The sequence below is a fragment of the Phocoena sinus genome, chromosome 12 (genome assembly GCF_008692025.1).
Source record: "Phocoena sinus isolate mPhoSin1 chromosome 12, mPhoSin1.pri, whole genome shotgun sequence".
Classification (NCBI taxonomy): Eukaryota; Metazoa; Chordata; class Mammalia; order Artiodactyla; family Phocoenidae; genus Phocoena; species Phocoena sinus.
Window position 1 is genome coordinate 36,144,245 of NC_045774.1, and position 22,354 is coordinate 36,166,598.

At 42.8% G+C, this 22,354-nt stretch overlaps 1 protein-coding gene across 11 annotated transcripts in view; it reads right to left on the reverse strand.

Moving 5' to 3' along the window:
* Positions 1–22,354, reverse strand: part of NCOA7 (nuclear receptor coactivator 7) — a 158,626-nt gene that overhangs the window by 9,015 nt on the left and 127,257 nt on the right. For 10 of the 11 annotated variants that reach the window (XR_004352511.1, XR_004352509.1, XR_004352514.1 and 7 more), the window contains 2 exons: positions 8,268–8,415; positions 538–663 (listed from right to left, as the gene is read on the reverse strand). Coding sequence is in view for 2 of the 11 variants with exons in the window: in XM_032651065.1 (XP_032506956.1) it covers positions 538–663; positions 8,268–8,415 (274 nt within the window). In the remaining 9 variants the exon portion in view is untranslated. Of the gene's footprint in view, positions 1–537; positions 664–1,933; positions 2,392–8,267; positions 8,416–22,354 lie in introns of those variants that run through there. The other variant, XR_004352515.1, reaches the window with a different exon arrangement.

Consider the following 22,354-nt stretch of genomic DNA (forward strand, 5'->3'; position numbering starts at 1 on the left):
AGGTCCCTTACTAAAGTTCAAATACAAGCACGTAGTATTTCATAAAAACTCACGTAAGAGATGTTCAGAAAATAGAAAGTAAACAAAAAAAAAGTACAGAAAAAGGAAAATTACTCCTAGTAGTGGTAGGTGGTTTTCATAAAGCAAGTAAAGTGTACTTGCTATATGACTTTTACTGAGCTCAATAAATTGAAACCATCGGAACTCTGCAATAATCATTAGGATAAATTTGGATCCTTTTAAAATACATTAGGACTACAGTAGGACACTTTAAAAATTGTTTTGAAGACAAGAAATGGCTTTTTGTTCAGGTTTGGGGAATGGACGTAGGTGTCTGGCCAAGTCCTTGCACTCCCAAGAAGGTGGCAGGGATGCTGCCTTTCAGAAGCAGAGAAGGGCCCTGGTTAGGCTGCTGGTGTTTCTTCCTTTAAAGCTCGGCTCATGTGTCACCCCAAGTGAGAAGAGCAAATGCCAGGGGTGGGAAATGTGTTCTAAGGTTTGGCAGACACCCATCCTAAGTTCCCAGGAAGAACCCACCTGCTCGATGTGCATGTTCTCCAGAAGCGCACTGTGGGGCTGCAGGATCGGCAGGGCGGCCTCATCCTCATCTTCATAGTAGCTACATGTGCTCTTCCTGCGTTTTGCCTCCTCAACGGTGATGATCTGAAATGGAGAAGACAAATAAGCCAAGAAAAACGATATTTTTGCTTTTCCTTCACCTGCTATAAAGGACCTCAGGTACACAATTGCCTGTAACAGGTAGGGTTTTAGCAGCAGGACATAAGTTGAGCCAGCACTTTGGGGGAAATGGCTAATCACAATGTCAATTTCAGAGCAAATGGAGAATTAACACAGTACAGCTATAGCACTTAATATGTACAAATTAAAGTCACAAGTTTTCCAGTTTTCCTATTGCTCAGTCATCAAGTAAGAATTATGTATAACTCCACAAGCGACTTATACCCTTGAAATGCCCTAAATTATTCTCCATTAGCCTGCATCTAAATTTGAATTGTTAAGGGACTAACACATATCATACTATGAGCAAGTCTTCTATAAATAGGGAAATGGGGAAGATAAGGATAGTCCTTTAATCAAGAATCCTAATGTTTTCTCTCAAGGCTGATCATGGCAACCAACCCTGACAGAAATAGCAAATGATAACATCTACGGAAAGCAACAATACAAAGAGACACGAAGCTTTAGTCTAAATTACAATTAGGTATGATTCTTTATGGAGAGTTGAGAAACCATCAAAATAATCTTTCCTTTAAAGCTGAGAACAGAAACATGATGTTGTACACAACGTTTATTATTTCATCATAAATATACTTATAAACTACCAGGTTAAAAGTCATTTTTCTTTTGCCTCTCCGAAAGTCTGGATAAATCACTAAATTATTTTGTAATTGAAGGATGCAGACAGAAGGTAACTAATTCACCAAAATTCCTGAGTACAAATATTAATGACTTTTGCATCATAGAGAAAAAACATTTACATTACATTGAGTGAAGGTTGTCAGGCAATGACTACTTAGTTTCCAAAATGCTGTCATCTGAGCCGGATTTACAGGTAAGGAAATTAGCCCTTAAATTTTACCGTCTTCTCAAGGAGCATTTACTTAAAGAAAACACTGTTGAAGAATCACAAATCCAGCATTTTAAATGTATTAAATAAAGCATATATTTGGGGGGAACTCTACATTTAACACAGGTACAAAGTGGGGCTGTGGAATGAAAAAATCAGTATGGAGTTTTGACTCCGAAGGGAAAGGGCAAACCACACCATCTCTCTCTCCAAAGTGAATAAAATACCTGCTCTGGCTGAAATATCAGCATGATCCCTTCTAATTAGAAAGCATTTCAAAGCATCTTATCCGCAGAGCTTGGAGGATTCACGGGCACATGATTAGCCCTCAGGACTCCAACATACCTTCACAAAAGGCTCTTGGTCCGGTCTGGCACAATAGAAAATCTGAATGTCCAGGGGCAATCTTCTCATCGTGAAGTAGTGTGAACTGCCTGCTTGCTCTCTAAAGAGGTGCAGGTTTTTTCTCTTATCTGCCTCCACACCACTGTTACTTACAGCCACACTGAGCTACAACTGTTTATGCAGTATCTAGTTTCCTGCACGATTGAGTTTCTGTTTCCCTTAGGAGAGAGTTCAGTATTTCTACAGGAACACACCCAAATTAGGATTTAGAGCAAACACACACTTCCTGTTAGGCATAGCTGCGAGGCTGTAAAAAGACGCTTTCACCTTTGAAACGGTGGTTTCCTAACAGCGCAACAAAACCTCATTGTTGTTTTTTTTTCTTCTTCTCTGTCTTGTACTTTTCTTCCCCATTGTCCTCCAGCTGGCCGAGCTAGCTTTTCTAGCCCTGCCTTTTCAGATTTTTTTTTTCTCCATCCTAAAGTGAAACCTTCATTTTAAAAGTTTATGTGTGTTCCCTGACATCAGTTTGAATCTCAAAGGAAATATGAAAAGGAGCCTTTACCAGAAGTAGGTTCATTACGCTTAGAACAATGGCGTTTCACTTCAATACCGTCATGTTTGTTAGGTATGAGAAACTTCAAAGAACTGAAAAAACATCCGGTTTATATGAGGCTGAGAAAAATGTTAGTTTAGATTCAGGTTTTCTAAAGAGCTGGCAAAGTTAATATTTACCTTTTAACCTTTCAAAATATTAATCTTAATGACTAATTAGCATGATGAGTCCTCCTCTACTGCCCAGACCAGATATCAGCGGGTTGGAAAGAAATGTAGATTACCATTGGATCAATTTTCAGGGATCTGTGAGTTTTCCAGATCGAAAATGGCCTCTTGGTCTCCGGTACCCCTGGGAGATCGGGCGCCACTACATAGTTCATCCCGGGGGTCAGTTCTAATGAGGCTCTGGGAGATAATTGGTGACCAGTCTCAGGTCAGCCAGAACTTATTCTCAATACAAGAGCCTGGACACAATCTAGGGCAGGATCACTTGGATTTTGTGCCAGTGAGACAGCATTCTTTTCAGTGCCTGACACTTCATGACAGCTAACATTTACTGAGTGCTTTCTATATGATGGCAAGTGCCAGGTGCTTTGCCAGGCATGTGGCACAAACAATTCCAGTATATCATTTATCAGCTTTACAAATTAGCGTAAGTTTTAAGAAAGGGATAATAGAAATAGTACTTTCTGTTGCCAGAAGCACAATGAGAAGAAGGGTATTCCTCACATTTCTGGAAAATTGTCATTATATAAAAGATTAGGAGCCTTAAAAAAAATCAATAGCCTTATACTAAGTAATATCACTTTCAGGAAATTAGGGGAACAGTCAGAGTTACAGATCATCTCATCCTTGTGAAAACCTTGAACCAACACGATTCCTAAAAGTGGGGAATTGTTAAATAAATTCTGATTGAGGTTTAAAATATTATGTAACCATTAAAATGAGGCTTCAAAATCTTTAATATGATACAGTTCTCACAAGATGTCAGGTGAGAAAAGCCAGATACCAAACTATACATAGAACATTATCCCATTTTGCAAAAATACTCTCTCACCCTTACCGCCTAGAAAACACCCTAAAATAGAAAAAAATGAGCCAAAAAAATGTACAAAAGTAATGTGTGGTTAGATACTATTTTCTAAATGTTCTGCATTGTGCTTTTCTGTAGTTTCCAAATTTCCTATAATAAAAGCAGGTGTTACTTTTATAAAATTAGAAAGTAAAGCTTATTTAAAGAGCCTGGGTATGGAGGATGGACTAGTGGTTGGGTTGACTGGAGTTGCCCTGGAGTTTAAGTGAAGGGTGCAGACAGCTGACTAGGGCAGTGGTCCCCACCCTACGTAAGATCAGAATCAACAAATTCTAACTAGAGATGACTGACTACATATGATGATGAAAGAGAAGAATCTGCGTTGATATCTAGGCTTCTAGCTTGGGGCACCACTAATTAAGATGGGAATACATGAGAAGAAGCAAGTTTTGGGGAAAGATGAAGAGACGTTTTGGACATGCTGAGGATCAGACACCTGTCAGGGGAGTGAAGGTTCCTCTTCCCCATCCACAGAGGAGAAGCAATGCCACCACGAAGCAGTGCTATCACAGTGGCCTGACCTTAAGGTAATGCTAGTAAGCAGAATTTGCTCCTGCATGGGAGGGAGCCTGGACAGCATTCTTCTCCTCATTGTACTTTTGGACTTTCTCTTCCACGTGGCAAGAAATAGGGATAGGGGATTCCCTGGTGGTGCAGTGGTTGAGAATCTGCCTGCTAATGCAGGGGACACGGGTTCGAGCCCTGGTCTGGGAGGATCCCACGTGCCACAGAGCAAGTAGGCCCGTGAGCCACAACTACTGAGCCTGCGCATCTGGAGCCTGTGCTCTGCAACAAGAGAGGCCACGATAGTGAGAGGCCCGCACACTGCGATGAGGAGTGGCCCCCGCTCGCCACAACTAGAGAAAGCCCTCGCACAGAAATGAAGACCCAACACAGCAAAAATAAATAAATTAATTAATAAACTCCTACCCCCAACATCTAAAAAAAAAAAAAAAAGAAATAGGGATAACAGTCCAGTCACCTCTCTCTCCAGTTATCTTTTCTTTCCATGTCCCAAGTGTTAACAAGTACACGAGGAGCTTGCAACAAGCCAACCCATTTCTTCCTCCTTCTCCATCCCTTCTTCTTTTCTTCCTCTTCCACTACAGGTCTAGAGACACCTTCTAAAGGGATTTGCCCTCTCATTCTCCTCAGTGGCTCAGTCTGAGTGGCTCACTCAAGCCCACTCTACTCTAGATCTGGAAGCAGACCTTTCTCTCTCTGCATGCCCCTTTAGCTCCTTTTCCTCTGGTGCTGGTAGGTGTGGCCTCTTCTCCCACAGGAGTTGTCAAGAGCTGAGATTCAAGGTTGGGATTAGTGGAAAGATGCAGAATAGGCCTAAAAGAGGGCTGCTTCAGTTCAAGATATTCAGGCCTAGTCGGGAAAGGATTAAATCCCCAGTGAAATTTAAACCTTCTCTCTGGCCCTCCATATTGGGCAAGAGACCATAGCCTCACTAAGAAAATACACATTTCCTAGCTATGCTTCGTCTGTGAGCATATCTCATGGGGGTGGGGGCCTCTTGGGCACAGATGGTTAGGTGAGGAGGACGGGAATTGATATTCTCTGACGCCTTGGCCAGAATGCCAGTGTCACACCATCTCTGCCTCGTGGAGACCCAGTCATGCCTGTGGGGCAACTATGTGCTCTAGAACAGCAGCCTGGAAGAAAGGTGTGTGCAGGAGACAGAGGTGGGAGTCAGCAGCAGAAACCTCGAAAGCCGATGAGCTCGTCCAAGGAAGATGTAATAGATGAGAAGAAAAGAGAGCCAAGGATAAACTAGGGAACACCATGAGAAAAGGGACAAGCAAAGTATACTCAGAAAGACTGGCCAGAGACAGAAAAAGAGTTGATATGAAGAGCCAAGGGAGGGAGAGCCTAATAGGCTTGAATATTTCTAATCAATGGTTTCAAACAAGAAGCTTATGAACTGTGGGAAGACAAACATGCAAACAAGTAAAGTGCTGAGCGATACACTACAGAGCTACGAGCAATGGGCTGTGGAAGGAGAGGAGGAGTAACTCTGGCTGAAAGCATCACAGAAGTGACACATGAGCTGGACCTTGAGGGATGACGGGAGTCTGACATGGAAAGCTGTGTGTGTGCATGTATACATTCGGGCCGGGAGGGAGTGAATGAGAAAGGGACGAGTGAGGGCAAACACACATACGAAGGGACCTGGCATTCCAGAAGGAGTTAGACCCAAGGGGCAGGCCTCATCATCCTTAATCATCCCAGTCTGACAGAGTTCCAGCCTTGGAAGATCTGACTGCCCACCTGATGAATCCAAACCCAGGCTGGGAGTGTTGCTGGAGAAAACCTGCCCTCACTGCAGCCTGGTGCCAGACCCCACCAGGGCTTTCAATACCAGACAGCCATCCTACTGCAGTTCTTCAGTTGGCTTTTTTCCTAGTCTCTATAGCTGCTACTTCAGACCTTCTCCGTATTCCTCTAAGTCTTCCCTCCTTCACTTCTAGGGGGTGCTCCCTCCTGCTGCAGAGAAATAATCAAATGAGCAATGCCAGAATTTACCGCCAGTGAGTCTACATTCTATATGCACACATCCTATTCTTTTCTGCTGCCCGACCACCTAAGACCGATTCTATCCCTACCGCCACATTCCCCGACGATTCTCGGGGATCCAGCCTCCCGCTTATTCCCTCTCCTATTCCCTTATCTTCTGTACCTTCTGTTCCACCGTTCCCGCTGACCTCACCCAAAACATTACAGTCTCTCTCACGAGAGGGAAAACCTCCCCACCCTCACCTCTTCTTCCAGCCTTCCATCTCATTTTTATTCTCCAAAACCAAATTCGAGTTGTTTGCCCACCTTTACTAGCTCCACTTACTCACCCCCAATTCATTCATTGAACACTGGTAGCTACATTTTGAAGCTACCACTTTAATGAAACTGCTTTTTGTCAAAGTCACCAACTATTACCTCCTTGGTTTTAAATCCAAAAGACATAGCTTAGTTCTTACCTTCTGACTCCTCTGCAGCATTAGGCATTTTTGACCACTACTCCCCTCTTGAAATTCTCTTCCCTTGGCTTCTAAGACATGACTTTTCTTGTTTTCCATGCCCTCCCCTGGCTGTTCCTTCTCAGTCACCTTTGTGGGCTCGACTATCTTTGGCCCCTTAGTGCTGGCATCCTGAAGGGTTCTGTTCTGAGTCCTGCTCCCTTGCCAGTGGACACACTCTCCTAGGCTGACCTCGCCTACACTCACAACTTCAGCTTTGCTAATTACTTCCGAAAGTATATCTTCAGATCTTTTTCCTAAGTTTTATTCTCAGTTGCCTCTTGGACATTCCACAGACACCTCAAATTTAGATTAAAACCAGAACACAGAGCATTTTCTGCTATATCTAATCCTCTTGCTATGCTTCTTATCGCAGTGAAGGGCGGGTACCTCGATCCCTCCAGTTCCCATTCTAAAAACCAAGAGATCAATCTTGACATCTTCCATCTTCTGCACTGCCACTCTTTCAGCAACTGTTCTCTCTCAACATTGATTACTGCAAGAGACTCCTAATGGGTCTTCAAGCCTCAAGTGTTGTCCAACTCCATGAACACCTGCCAGCAAGAGCTCTCCAAAATGTGTATCTGTATTTATTTCTCCAGGCTCCAAACAGCTCCTCCTGGTTGAAGCTGTCTGAAGACAGCTCAAACTGCTGCCTGCCCACTGCCCTTAGGAAAACAGCCAAACCAAACCTATGACAAACAGTTCATAGGTCCTTCGTGATCTGCCATTTCATTATCTCCAGCTTCATTTCTTGCCACTCCCTCAGCTTTGCACTCTTATGATCCAGCTACACTGAACTCTTATTAGTTCATCAAATGTCCCACACTCTCTGTTTCTCCCCTGGGTCATTCCTCTACATAGACTTTTCTCTCTGGCCAGAACATGTTCCGTGTTCCATGTCCCACTTTCACCCCAACTGCCTGTCCTCCCACTTCTGATCTCAGCTCAGATTACTCCTTCTGGGTCGCATTCCCTGATTCCCTAGCTCCATTCAGGTGCCTGGGTACATGCTCCCATAGCACGTGGCATTTCACCTACAATGGTAATTATCTCACTATATTGTAATGATTTATCTATCCTCCTTGATCTCATCCACCGTGCCCCTAACATGAGAAGGGTGTGGTAAGTGCTCAAAAAAATTATGAACAGTTTTTTAGGTCAAATGAAGAAGCCTGACTTTCATCCTGTACGTAATGGGGACCCTGCAGCAGTTTCAAAAAAGAGAAGTGAAATTACTGGGTTGTAGGGGTGGAGATGAGGTCTTTCTGACACACATAACTAGCTTCAACACAGATGAATAAGGTTTTTTCCCCATGTGATTTCAAAGAGGCACAGGAAATCTGACTTCTTGCCAGCCAGGAGGTTACTGGAATTTTGACACAAGAACATTTTGTTTGTGGACTGGACTTTTTTTTTTTTTTGCGGTACGCGGGCCTCTCACTGTTGTGGCCTCTCCCGTTGCGGAGCACAGGCTCCGGATGCACAGGCTCAGCGGCCATGGCTCACGGGCCCAGCCGCTCCGCGGCATGTGGGATCTTCCCAGACCGGGGCACGAACCCGTGTCCCCTGCATCAGCAGGCGGACTCTCAACCACTGCGCCACCAGGGAAGCCCTGTGGACTGGACTTTAAGGGACAGTCTAGCCCTCTCTTGAGTCTCACCTCCCAGCTCTTGGTGGTCGGCTCACTGAAGAAGTTGTCAATCATATTCAGTTCTTCTTTTTCCACCACCACAAAGCCTTGCTCTTTGGCATCTTTCCCATAGACATCAGGAGACCACTGAACAAAGAACGTGTACAAGTGATCCACCCTGAAAAACATGTTCATCACAGGGGTTAACACCAAATCTACTTTCCTGGCAGGCACCAGTAGGAACTTGGGCATGTACAGCTATCTTTTTCCTGCTTGGCAAATCCATTTTGCTAATTGGGAAATCTCCCATGTTGAAGATAATCTCTGCTAATGCATTCCAAACTTCGAAAATAAGTCAATAAATGGAAGCTAAAGTCCACAGACACTGAAAAAATGTCTTTCAATCTGAGGCAAAGATCAAGAAATGGGACATAAACGTAAAAAACACAATGAAATATTTACACCAAATGTTTTTTCCTCATTGGGTCTTCGTTTATTGGACACCTGTATTCATGGGGAAAAAATTAATCTGAAGCTTTAGATGGGAACAAAGATAAGCAATATTCCAATGAGTCTTAAGTAGATTGAAGCATTATTATATCATAATTTTATAAAATATCTTTAATAACTAGAAAATATCAGGGATAGTATTAGCTGTTATTTTAACATTAGAAAGAGACAATTTTATTGATATTGGAATGCAGTTTGCTTCCAATATCTCTGTTCTCTTACACATATTTAACATCTGAAGCATCTCTCCAGACTTAATCAATAGAGAGGTGGCTAGTTCCTGAGCAGAGGGTGGGGCTTTTGGTCTCAGCACCTACAATATCCCCCCACCCCCTGCCCATGTAGAACAGTCAAAAGCCCTCTGACCTTAGCTTCTACACCTGCAACCATCACAGTGGGGGAGTGGAAGATAGATAGGATCAAATGATTCTTAAAGTCTTTTCTAATTACAAACTGGTAATTTCAATTTGAGGCTACTGTTTGGGACAATGCTAACTTATTGCTAAGTTTTTAAAAGTTATAATTGTAAAAATATTACAACACAATTGCTATAGATTGAATGTTTGTGTGCCCCTAAAATTTGCATGTTGAAATCTAATCCCCAGTGTGATGGTATTTGGATGTAGGACCTTTCAGAGGTGCTTAGGTTATGAGGCATGATTGGGATTAAAAGAGACCCCACCGAGCTGGCTAGCCCCCTGTGCCATGTGAGAACACAGTGAAAAGACAGCCGTCTATGAACCAGTGAGCCCTCACAAGACACTGAATCTGCCAGCACCTTGATCCTGGACTTCCCAGCCTCTAGAACTGTCAAGAATAAACCTCTTCTTTATAAGCCACCCAGTCTATGGTATTCTGTTATAGCAACCTGAACAAACTAAGATAAATATTAATTAAAACAAAAAAGAAATGTCACTATAATTCTAATATTCCCATCGGTCACACTGTCTTTAGGCTTCTATAGTCCTATCTGTTCTTGAGCACATGTACACAGTTTTCTTTCCATTGTTATCAGGGCTAAGACATAATTGTTATATGTAACATAAAATAATGCATATTTGCCATGTTGCTAGTCCTTCTACTGACTTTAAAAAATTTTTTATTTATTTATGTATGTATGGCTGAGTTGGGTCCTTGTTGCTGCGCGCAGGCTTTCTCTAGTTGCGCCCAGCATGGGGTACTCTTCGTTGCGGTGCGCGGGCATCTCACTCTCTTTGTTGCGGAGCATGGGCTCCAGGAGTACGTGCTTCAGTAGTTGTGGCACGCAGGCTCAGTAGTTGTGGCTCACGGGCTCTAGAGTGCAGGCTCAGTAGTTGTGGCGCACAAGCTTAGTTCCTCCACGGCATGTGAGATCTTCCCAGACCAGGGCTCAAACCCGTGTCCCCTGCATTGGCAGGCGGATTCTTAACCACTGCGCCACCAGGGAAGCCCCTTGTACTGACTTTTAATGCCTACATTTCATGAAAGTAATAAACCATAATTACCCAAATTCCTATGCCTTTGGGATATTTAGGTTTTTTCCATTTCTTTGATTATACAAACAACGTTACGATGAACATCCTCATGATCTATGCCTTTTGCCACCTTTTGAATTATTTCCTCAAGATTAGTTCCCAGAAAAGGGATTACTAGGCCAAAGGGCATGATTTTATAGCTTGTGATTCATCCTGCCAAACTGCTCTTGAAAGGCTGACTAGTTTACTGTGACACGAGCATTGCAGTTTGCATCTAAGTCTCATAACAATCCTGCTTATCCTTCTTTTTCTAAATGAATTTAATCTATATTTTAAGTTTTACCCGACTCACTTTGCATTTCTTTGAGTGGTAGTGGGTTGAACATTTTTTAAATGTTTTCTCCCTGGCTGCTTTCATGAATTGGCTCCTTGTGATTGTGGAGTCAATGTTTTTCTTTTCAATATGTGGGAGCCTTTATATAATGTAACATTAACCACTATCAAATGTACTTCTAAGCTGTTTTTTCCTTTTTATATTAATTATGCCTTTTCTTCCATAATATACAATTACCAGTTTTCATATATTTTATACACACACACATCCTCTCAGTTCCGTTTCTCTTGAGATCCTTGACTAATACAATGGACTACTCTGAAAAGCTATATAAGAAACTGATCAAAATGGTTATCTCTGGGGAATGGAATGAGGTAGAAGACATATTGCATTTATATACATATATATATATCTTTCCATAAATTATTTAAATTTTTGGACTAGGTAGTACATTTTATAATTTGAGAATTAAAATTATATTTCAAAAGGCAAATAATGAGAAGTTTCCATCTCACTCATATCCCTGTCCATCACATTCTGGGTCCACCTTTTTCCGCTATAGTTGACCACTTTATTATTTCCTTGTGTGTTCTTGTAGTGTTATTTTTGTAGATAGAAATAAATATGAATATAGGTTCTCTTTGTCTTTCATTTCTACAAAAGATAGTACTATCCTCTATCTAGCTTTTTTCACTAAACAATATAGCCTGGATATCCTTCCACAACAGTATAGAGATGGCTTCCTCATTCTTTCTTTTATAGCTACACAGTACTTTACTGTGTGGATTTATCATAGTTTATGTAACCATCCTCTCCAGCTGGACACTTGGGTTGTTTCCAAGACTGTGCTTTTATAAACAATGCTATGATGAGTAACTTGGTATGTCATTTCTGCACGTGTACAGGTAGAGTTGTAGGACATATTCCCAGAAGTGGGACTGTGTTATCACAGGAGCAATTCACTTATGCTTTTTGTATATAATACCATGTTGCCCTTTTTAGGGATGGAATCATTTTTTGCCCTCCTACCAGCAATATGTATACTCTTTTGAATCTCTGAACTATTATTAACATGTAGTATGACATTTCCTATTAAAAGTTAACTTAGAAAAAATCATGACTCCAGAAAGGTTTGAAAAATATATAATTCTAGTGCTTCCCTGGTGGCGCAGTGGTTAAGAATCCGCCTGCCGATGCAGAGGACACAGGTTTGAGCCCTGGTCCGGGAAGATCCCACATGCTGCGAAGCAACTAAGCCCGCACACCCCAACTACTGAAGCCCGTGCGCCTAGAGCCCACACTCTGCAACAAGAGAAGCCACTGAATGAGAAGCACACACACCTCAATGAACAGCAGCCCCCGCTCGCCGCAACTAGAGAAAGCCCATGTGCAGCAACAAAGACCCAACACAGCCAAAAAAAATACATTAAAAAAAATATATATATATATAATTCTAACTCTTTTAGTTTGCTAACACCTAAAATTTAGTCCATCTTAACTGTATTTTAGAAAAAAATTGAGAACCAAATATGCTTCACTCTAACTTTTGGAAAAGGACACATTTATTACATGCTTATCCACATCAAATATAATGGCTTCCAAATATTTGTTGGCTAGCTTATTTGTGAGAAAGAGGAAAGCAGTTCCTGATACGTGGGAGCTAGCCTGCTCCCATCGGTCAGGCTCCAGTGTTGGGAGAAACTGGCCTGGCACTCGCAGCTAGGCCCTGGTATTCTCCCGTCGAACATTAACAACTTCCCAAAACATCAATATCCGGCAAAGCCACTCTATCACCATGATGAATCAAGACAGAAATGAGACCACTGAGGTCTGACATCTAAACACAAACACTGTCCAACCACAAAAATGACCAAACATCTCTCTAATCTGGCTAATATAAATGACTGTGCTTCTTTACCAATTACGGCACTAGCCTCTCTAGTTTTTCCTCCTTCTACATAGGATTTATAATATACTCAATCACAGAATGACCTTTGCTTCCTGACAGCTTCCAATCTAGAGCAAAGTCCCACTTCTTTAAGTTATCCCTCGAATCACCTAACGTAAACCTACATCCTACGACCCCTTTCAAGCACCCTTTTACTGAGATGGCCCTAGGTCCCACGCAGTGCATTCTCCCTCGTTGCAACAAGTCAACCCAACACATTCAATTTCAGGTGTGTTCCTGGTTGTCCCTGGCTGCAGCGCATCGCTTCCTTCAATAATACTCCCTGTGTACCCACTATGTGCCAGTGACCCTGACCTTGAGGAACTACCTTCTGCAACATTAGGGTTGGTGGAGATATAGGATATCATTTAATCCAACTAACTCTCCTTAGACGTAAGAGAATGGGGGCTCTGACGTCTACTACCAGCATCACAGCCAGGACTAGATCTCCTGAGGCGGCAATCAGTGTTCTTTGAACAACACTACAAAGTCCTCCCCTTATCCCACATCGATTTCTGAATTGTTTCCCACTTAACTTCCTGGTTATGACACAAGACACATTTTTATCACTTTCTGAACCTACTTTCCATGAAGCACTGCTCATTTATCCTCTAACATTTTACTCTCAAAGGAGAAGTCATTGTACAAGCATAAACACTGAAAAAGCATCCCAAGAAATGCTGAAAGCTCATGCTGACATATACCCCTGCGTAAGACTGCAAGGGAATGAGGGATGAGGCACAGATTTGAAGTTAAGATTTCATTTCTTCTTAGATATTATAAGAAAATATAAATTGTGAAAACTGCAGGTCAATAAAGATTTTAAGGTGAGATCCAATCTTAGCAATTGCCAGTCACTTCCCTTTTTGGTGACCAAGACGTTGAGTTGCTTGGGGAAACCATTTGAGCAATCCTTTTTATTGTGTAGATGCAAGGTGAGTAGGACTTATTATTCTGGAGGAAGTTATAATTGAACATTCCCTGCATGAGGAAGACAACTCTTTCCTCCAACCCACTGGCTGGGTGGATGGGATGGAAGGTGGGTGGGAGGGGAAATCTGTATAAGAAGGAGGATTTCCTAAGAAGGAGGAATTGTGTGCCTAATACCTCTCTTTCAAAGTTCAAGATTATCAGAGCATCTCTGATGAATTAAGGTGGTCCTAATAGAGATAAGACCTTAGGAAAGGATAATACCCCTTCTTCCACCCCATCCTTCTTGACGAGAAACTATTCAAGGGGGTGGGGGGAATGGCCTGGTCTAGACTCATGACCTGGGATCCACAGGATGCCATGGTTATCTTAGGAGTGGGTGAATGTGGGCATGGTGTGCTGCTGGGAAAACAGTGGGCATACTATGGAAGGAGATGGCTACATAATGTCATACACGTATGTGTGAGTTCCCAGGAGTTATAACAAGTGAGGGGCTGGGGGAAGGTGAGTTTTGGCACAAAGTATTCTTGCCTGCCCTGTGCCTTTCTCTCTAGAAGAAATATGTCAACCCGGGGCAAGAATCTGGGATGACCAAGTAAAAGAGGTTTATTCCAAATCTCTTCTCTTGGGACGGCTGGATTTCCAGTGAGTGGTGAATCAAGCCTCTGGGATCGTCTGTTGCCAGAATGAATGGCCTATTTTGCAGCAAGGTCAAGAGCAGCCAGGGCCAGCACTGGGCTTGTTGAACTTACCACAAAAGGAAATATCTAGAAAGGAGGAAAAAGGCATTCTCAAAATACCACAGAAAAGAGGGTAAAAGTCATAACAATTTTAATGTTAAACAGAGAAGCAACCTTCTGTTTTAAGCAATGCTGATGAAATATGTCAGCTACCTGAAAAGAAAAGACGTGATTCCCTGCCTTGAGGACCGCACACTGCACAACAACTCTAGGCTCAGTGTGCCCAAACACCCCATCTCTGGAAATGTTCCAGCTAGTCTAAGCTGACTGCCTCTTCTTTTGTGAATGCTGAACCCTAAGGGGGATGGTACATTTTTGTACCTGTCCACAGACAGAGGTCTCATACTGTAGGTCAACTACTTCCTTGGCTTTGGGTTGTTGTTTTTTTTTGCGGTACGCGGGCCTCTCACTGTTGTGGCCTCTCCCGTTGCGGAGCACAGGCTCCGGACGTGCAGGCTCAGCGGCCATGGCTCACGGGCCCAGCCGCTCGGCGGCATGTAGGATCTTCCCGGACCGGGGCACGAACCTGTGTCCCCTGCATCGGCAGGCGGACTCCCAACCACTGCGCCACCAGGGAAGCCCTTGGCTTTGGGTTTTATTAACGAAGCTTAAGTAAGTGTGAGATGCCCTGAGTGGCCCTTAGGTCACATGCGGCCCACTCCCCATTCCCGCTCCCCCACCTTGCACGCACAGGCGCACATCGCTGCCAGCACTGTGCTCCATGCTCGGGGAACATCGCGGGGTGGCCGCCTCACCTCAGCCACACTCCTGGGAATGGTTCTCCACTGGCTGCAACGGGCAGGGCAGCAGCCCTGGACAACCTCCCATCTCTCTCAGGTGGTGGGCTTTATCTCTGCAGCCAACGAGGTTGCCCCAGCCTCGAGAAGCCTCAGGTGAGATGGCAAACCTCCAAAGTATGTTCTGCTATGGGGCAACCTGGTGGGAAGTGCTCGTGTCTCTTCTCTCAGACATCCAGGGCACTGGCACACCCCAGTTTCCCTCAACTACAGCCTCCTGCATAAAATCTCCTCCTTCTCTCATGTAGAGAGGGCCCTCACGCGATGCCTCTGAGGGAAAAGCAGGCGTGAACAATTAAAATGGCCTGTTCCACAAGAGAAAATTAAAGTTCATTTGGAGCCAATCTTATTGCTTAATTCTTAGGTCCCTGGAGACCAAAGAGAAGAGGATGTGACTTCATCTTTTCTCCTTCTAGGTTAGAGTGGCACTAAGTTTATTTAAGTTTATCTAACCTAATTCTTGGAATGGCTCTTTTTGGCTAACTTAACTGGATTTTCCTGGTGGTTAGTTCCCAGAACTGAACCCTGCCCTCTGGAAACAGGCCTAAAGTTCTGAAAATTCCCCTCCTAGTGCCTCTGGGTTCACCTCACCCGCTCCCTCCTTCTGACTATACCAGTTCCACTCTCACCTTGACCCTTAGCCCTCCTCTTTCCCCAGCATTAGCCCCTCCTGGATTCACACACCCCCAGGCCAGTCTTTCCACCTTACCTGCACCGCTGCCTCCTAGAGGCACACAGCTTTGATCCTTCTATTGCACTTGCCCTTCCAAATGCCTGCCCACAGAAACAAACATCATTTTTCTAACTGCTCTCTTGGGGTGATGCACGTTGCTGAGTTTGCTTGCTGGTGCTTAATGGATCCACTACAAGTCAAGGGCACCTAACACTGGCCGGAGAAACCCTCCCTCGTGGGATTCTCTACTCCCCTCTAGCTCTCTTCCTTCACTGCTTCGCACAGCAGCTATTCCAGACCTCTACTTTCTCAAGCTCTCACCCCCGCTCTCCTACCCACCCACCCTGCCTAAACAGAGGACTCTCCGTTGTTCCATTCTAGTAATGCACTCCCCTCTTAATGACCTTTCTCTTCAGAAGAAGGAATTACTCTCCCGTTTTAACCCTCCTCTCTGAACTTTCAACAGTCCCGCTCCTTAATGGATTCCCTCCATTATTCCCACCCCACTTCTTCATCCCTTTATCTCCTTCATCTTAATCCACAAACTTACTTGCACTTCCTTAAAAAATAAGCCTCAAGACTTTGTTTCTCCCTAAAACCTCCTTCCTACACCTCATCTTCCCTTCAGATTGTACTGTTAACATCTGGGTTATGCATTTTTTTCCAACTCCTTTTCATTCCTGATTTTATTAACCTTTTAGTATACGCCCTTTCTTAAACCTGCCTCAGACACTGTCTGGAAGGAGGCAGGGTTTTAAAATCTTATTTAAAAGATTATAATGCTTGATAATCTTATTATTTATTATTATTATTATTATTTTAAGAAGAGTGATGACAAAGGTAAGCCCAGTGGAGAATCATTTCACACTGGGGTCAGGGACAGCTTCCCAGGGGCCAAGGGCAAGCTGAGTTTTGTGTTTTGGGGTTTTTTTGGCTGCGTTGGGTCTTTGTTGCTGCGCGGGGCCTTTCTCTAGTTGCGCTGAGCGGGGGCTACTCTTTGTTAAGGTGTTGCGGTGTGTGGGCTCTAGGCACCTGGGCTTCAGTAGTTGTGGCATGTGGGCTCAGTAGTTGTGGCTCTTGGGCTCTAGAGCACAGGCTCAGTAGTTGTGGCGCATGGGGTTAGTTGCTCTGCGGCATGTGGGATCTTCCTGGCCCAAGGATCGAACCCGTGTCCCCTGCACTGGCAGGCAGATTCTTAACCACTGCACCACCAGGGAAGCCCCCAAACTGAGTTTTGAAGGAGGAGAAAGAGCCAGTTACAGGAGGAAGAGAAGTGGCATTCTACTGGAGGGGATATGTGCAAAAAGACCTGGCATCTTAAGGGCAGGGTGATGCTGGAAGGAGGTCAAACTGGACACGGCAGAGGGAAAGAGGGGCTATACAATCATGTCACTGGTGGCTTCTGACAGAGGATTCTGTGATAGGGAAAAGCTGCTGAGATGCAGTGCCTGCCCAGAGTGATCCAGGCCCTGCCCTAGAGCGAGCAGGTTGAGAGAAATAAACAAAAATTCCTAACACAGTTCCAACAACACAGCCAGTGGGCATCTGAGCTGGGATGTCCATGTTGAACAGAAACTCATCAGGCAGGGGAAGAATTCCTGACAGGTAGAATGAAAGAGCAAGTTTTACTCTTTGCTAATGGAATGGCAGGAAAGGAAGAAAAAAAAAAAGCCAGAGGGGCCAGGTCACTGGGTCACAGAAAGTCCTGGGCATGAGATAAAATGCTTTGACCTTATCCTGAGGACACTGTTTACCAAAGTGTAGCAGGGGCAGCTCCACTGACTTCAGAGGATACACAGAGGAACCCACTTTCATAGTTACGTATTTATTTAAAGAGTATTAGGAGGAAATGCAACTAGCATATTATATACTTCAGATTTCACAGATATTACTGCTCAGGAAAAGCCTGAGTTAAAAAAAAAAAGATTTGACCTAAATCCTTTGAAGACAACTATTAAGTAAACAGTAGTACAGATGGTTTGCAGATATGGGGACATTTGGAAAGGAAGTGAATGACCAAAGCTTGAGAAGCACCACTAGACAACACCCAGGGCTCCAGCAGGGAAGAAGCCTGGCCAGGTCTTTAGTTTAGAGGGATTGCTGTGGAGCCAAGGAGGGAAGGTCAGGAAGAGATAGGACCGACTAGAAACAAAGGCTCTGTGGAGAAGGCGACAACAGTGATCCAGCCATAAGATGATCAAGGCCAGAGCCCAGGCGAGGCAGTGGAGATGGGGAGAAGGCTGCCATCCACACTCCTCCAGGCACAAAAATAATCCCCACCCATCCAGCAACTGGTAATACCGAAACCCAGCACTCAAGCTTTGTTCAGGTTTTCTGTCTAACTACAAATGTGGACTTAATCAGATTTCTTCATAAGCCTCAAGGCTCCTTTAGAGATTCACCCCAAAGGAGACACCATATTCAAGCTACAAATCCCCATTTAGCAGATAAAGTTGTCATCTCTGAAGAAGGAATTCTTTGAAGGTAAGTGATGAAGGTCCTCAGAAGGCAGCAGGCTTACCCTCGAGGTAACAAAGCACTGCCAATTATAAGAAAGGAAGCAACAGCAGCAGTAACAACTAACTTTCATTTAGTGCATGGAGAAGCTCATTTGTTTCTCACGATAACCTCAGGAGGTAGCCACCATAATTATCGGTCCTATTTAAAGGTGGAAGAAACAGACGCTTACACAGATTAACTAACTTGCCCAAGACCACACAGTATGTTAGAGGTGGACCTGGTATTAACCTCAGGTCAGTTCGTGGTCCCAACCAACATGCTTCACCATTTCCTTTATGGTCAGTCCCTCTATCCTGGTTTTACTATTTCATAAAAGCCCATCACTGACAAAGCTGTAGGGTTGAGGGATATAAAAACTGATGACAAATCTGAGTTGATGCTTGGAACAAAACATTATTCTAACTATTCATAGATCAGGTGTATGGGTTTTAGGTATGATTATAATCTATGCTATCAAACAAGACTACTAGTTATGATGGGATTTTATTTACTGTTGCTTTTTTCCCTTTTTTTTTTTAACATAATTGTGACGTAAAGTACAAAAAGCACACATTTCTAAGTTAAAGACCTGACCTCCCAAGTTGGTGCCACTTGTTATCAACTGGAAGCTTAGAGAAAGGTCCTTAATCTCCCTGAGCTTCTAAAATGAAGATAAGAAAACCTAGCTCCTCATATAGGTATCTGGAGCATTAAATGTATAAGTTCATTCTACTTTCGAACAGATCTTTCAGAAAGTCCCTTCCGTGTGATTCTCTAAAATCCTGCTACCACATAAACCAACAAACTTGACCAAAATGACCCAGAAGCAGTTAGGCACTCTTGTCTTATCAAAGGTCACCTGATCGGTAAGAAAAGAAATTGGGGCAATACACAGAGAGATATAACCCCTAAATCACTCACTTGATTTCAAAACTATAAGCAGGAACCACTAAATAACTATAATATATAAATTATTATATTATATACATATATTATATTATATATATTATATATTATATTATATAATATTATATATTATAAATATATACAATTAAATTATATATATAATTATATAAATAATAACAATTTCATTAAAAATATACTTCAGAGTACATTATGGCACAGAGAATAGGAAATAAGATAAGGAAAGGGAAGAAGATAGAAAATGTGACCTAGAGAGTACTGAACTATATACGTATGCAGTCCCACCGTTCACTTGTATTGATTGTAAATTAAAGATATTTCAATGCACTTTGGCCTAAAACCTTCCCAGGCTCCTCCATTCTGAATACAGCCAGAGAAACCCAATAAGGCAAAGCACTCTTGACCACAGAGGTCGTTACTAGAAAACTATCACCTTTTAAAACCCACCCTCGGGCTTCTCTGGTGGCGCAGTGGTTGGTAGTCCGCCTGCCGATGCAGGGGACACGGGTTCGTGACCCGGTCCGGGAGGGTCCCACATGCCGCGGAGTGGCTGGGCCCGTGAGCCATGGCCGCTGGGCCTGCGCGTCAGGAGCCTGCGCTCCGCAACGGGAGAGGCCGCAACAGTGAGAGGCCCGCGTACCGCAAGAAAAAAAAAAACAACAACCCACCCTCAGTGGCCTGACCCAAGGTCCTTATATGAAAGGGGTCATTTTAGGGACTTCCCTGTCAGTCCAGTGGTTAAGACTCCGTGCTTGCACTGCAGCGGGCATATGTTCGATCCCTGGTTGGGGAACTAAGATCCCGCATGCCACGTGGCGTAGTCCAAAAAAAAAAAAGAAACGGGTTATTTTACTTGCTTGTAAGGCCCCTTCTGGAGCCAATATACTACAACTCCAGAGGAAATCAACGGTTAGTAATGCCCATTCTTAAAGGTTCTTGGTGTGTCTATGAAAAGAAAACATTATTTAAAAATCACCAACTAAATAAGCTTTGTTCTGGTTCACCAAAAATAATAGGCATCTTTTGAGAATCACTATCAAAAGTTATAGTTACAAAAAAGGATCACTCAAAAATAAGTAAAAACTGGGACTTCCCTGGTGGCCCAGTTGTTAAGACTCTGCACTGTCAATGCAGAGGGCCTGGGTTCGATCCCTGGTCAGGGAACTAGATCCCGCATGCCTCAACTAAAGATCCTGCATGCAGCAACAAAGATCCCGCGTGCTTCAACTAATTAGACCCGGCGCAGCCAAATAAATAAATGTTTAAAAAGATAAGTAAAACCCAAAAGTTTATGTTAATATCAATGCTGGAGGCCTTCAGCTGGCAGCCTGTGGCAACTAAGACCCGGCGCAGCCAAATAAATAAATGTTTAAAAAAATAAGTAAAACCCAAAAGTTGATGTTAATATCAATCCTGGAGGCCTTCAGCTGGCAGCCTGTGGTGCTTTTTAGACGGCTCACCATTTTTTTTTTCTTAAATTAAACAGTGGCTAACACCGTAAAATCGGGGAGATTTGACACACATAATCCACAATTCAATTTCTTTTGAAAAAGATGGGAAGATGTAGCAACACCAGGCTCACGTTCCCACATAACAGCGTTAGGTTGGAGGTCGCGAGTTACTGAGCAGCTGATTCCCAGAGCAGTTAGTTAACACTGGCCCCTGAGCTTCCCTCCCTCTATCCTTCCATCTGGCCCCTGCAAATATTTAGGTTGCAATAACCACTGTTTCTGCATACTTACTCCCAAACGCTATGTGCGGCACCCATCGGCAGGGACTAATTATCCTGCAGTGGAAACAGGCGACAAGCTACTCTCCAGAGCACTGGCGCTCACTCCTCCACCAGAAAGCACAGCCACGACAGTAGAGCACTCGCTTAAAAAGGGGGTTATTTCTTCATGTGCTTAGGTCTGACTGTAGAGTCACTGATTAACTCAAGGCATTTGCCAAAGCTGGTTAGTGAAGTTACTGAGGGGTGGCTGCCTAACAAGGTGCTTCTGGAAAATGATGATGAATTTCTAGAACTTTAAGTCAGTGAATCAAAGGTAAAATGACCAGGAAAAGAATGAGAGGAAGCAAGATCACTTCAAACCATTTTAAAGTATTAAAAAAAAAAAAAGAAGTGAGAATATTTATAGAAGTAACTAATAATCCTATCACTTATATTTGTTCAGTAGTTTCCTCAAACTTAGAACTTGTGTTAAACACAAAGAGAGAAAGATAATTCCTTTAAGGAATTATTTTGGAGACCTTTTTGAATTTTGTCTTTATTAGTGACACTCTCACCTTAAAACATCATTATAAGACTACAGTATGACATAAAAATCACCAGGTTTGTATTCTGAAACATACCTGGTTTGGCTAAGTATGGCCTAAGTTGTTCTAGAAAGTATAGTACTTTAAAGATTATTCAGCACTATGGTCTTCTTGTCACTGACAGTTATTAAAGATTTCAGTTTAGCTCTGATCTCGTTAAAAGATAACTTTTGATCAGAAAATCTAGCATTAACTACGGTAAAAGATTCCATGGTAGAAAACTAGGTCAGTCTGTGATTCCTTTAATTCACCCTTTTTTCTCTAAGGAAAATGTTAAGAGCATGTTGCTTAGTCTTCATGAGGGTCCTTAGGACTTGGCTATCTTCCCATTGTAGAGTGAGTTTAACAGGGGAATCAATTTTTTAAATGATTCTTTTAATGATTTTACTTCTTGTTAACAAAAGTAATACATGCTCACTAAATGCATGCAGATAGAATATTTAATGGCAGAGAAGGATACTCTTAAGTAAAAGCAGTTTACAAAAGAGTGTGTGTATATCTATACATACACAATTGTATATATATATACACTATCATTACATTAATCCATGCATAGAAAAAGGCTGAAAGGCTACAAAAATAAAGATAAATTGTAGTTATCTTTGTGTAACAAAATTACAAACTTTTTGTTTTCTTTTTTATATTCTTCTCAATACTATATAAAGTCTATGCATTATTTTCGTTATAAGTGATAAGTTATTTAAGCATTTTTATCTATTAGACTCTAGGCTAATTTATTCATGCACCCATCTAACTAACATTTAGGACTATATTATATTCTAGACCTTATGCTGCTTCTAGGACACAGTGTCATAAGACTTGGTCCCTGCCCTCAGAGGTTAAAGTCCAGGAGGAAAAAGCCACAAGTAGTCCACATTTGTAGAAGAATGTAGTAAGTGTTATGATAGAGGTGAAAGTATAGGGGAGCAGCATCTAAACCAGACAGGGGAAGTTCTTAGAGATGACATTTGAACTAATTTGTGCACTTAGGT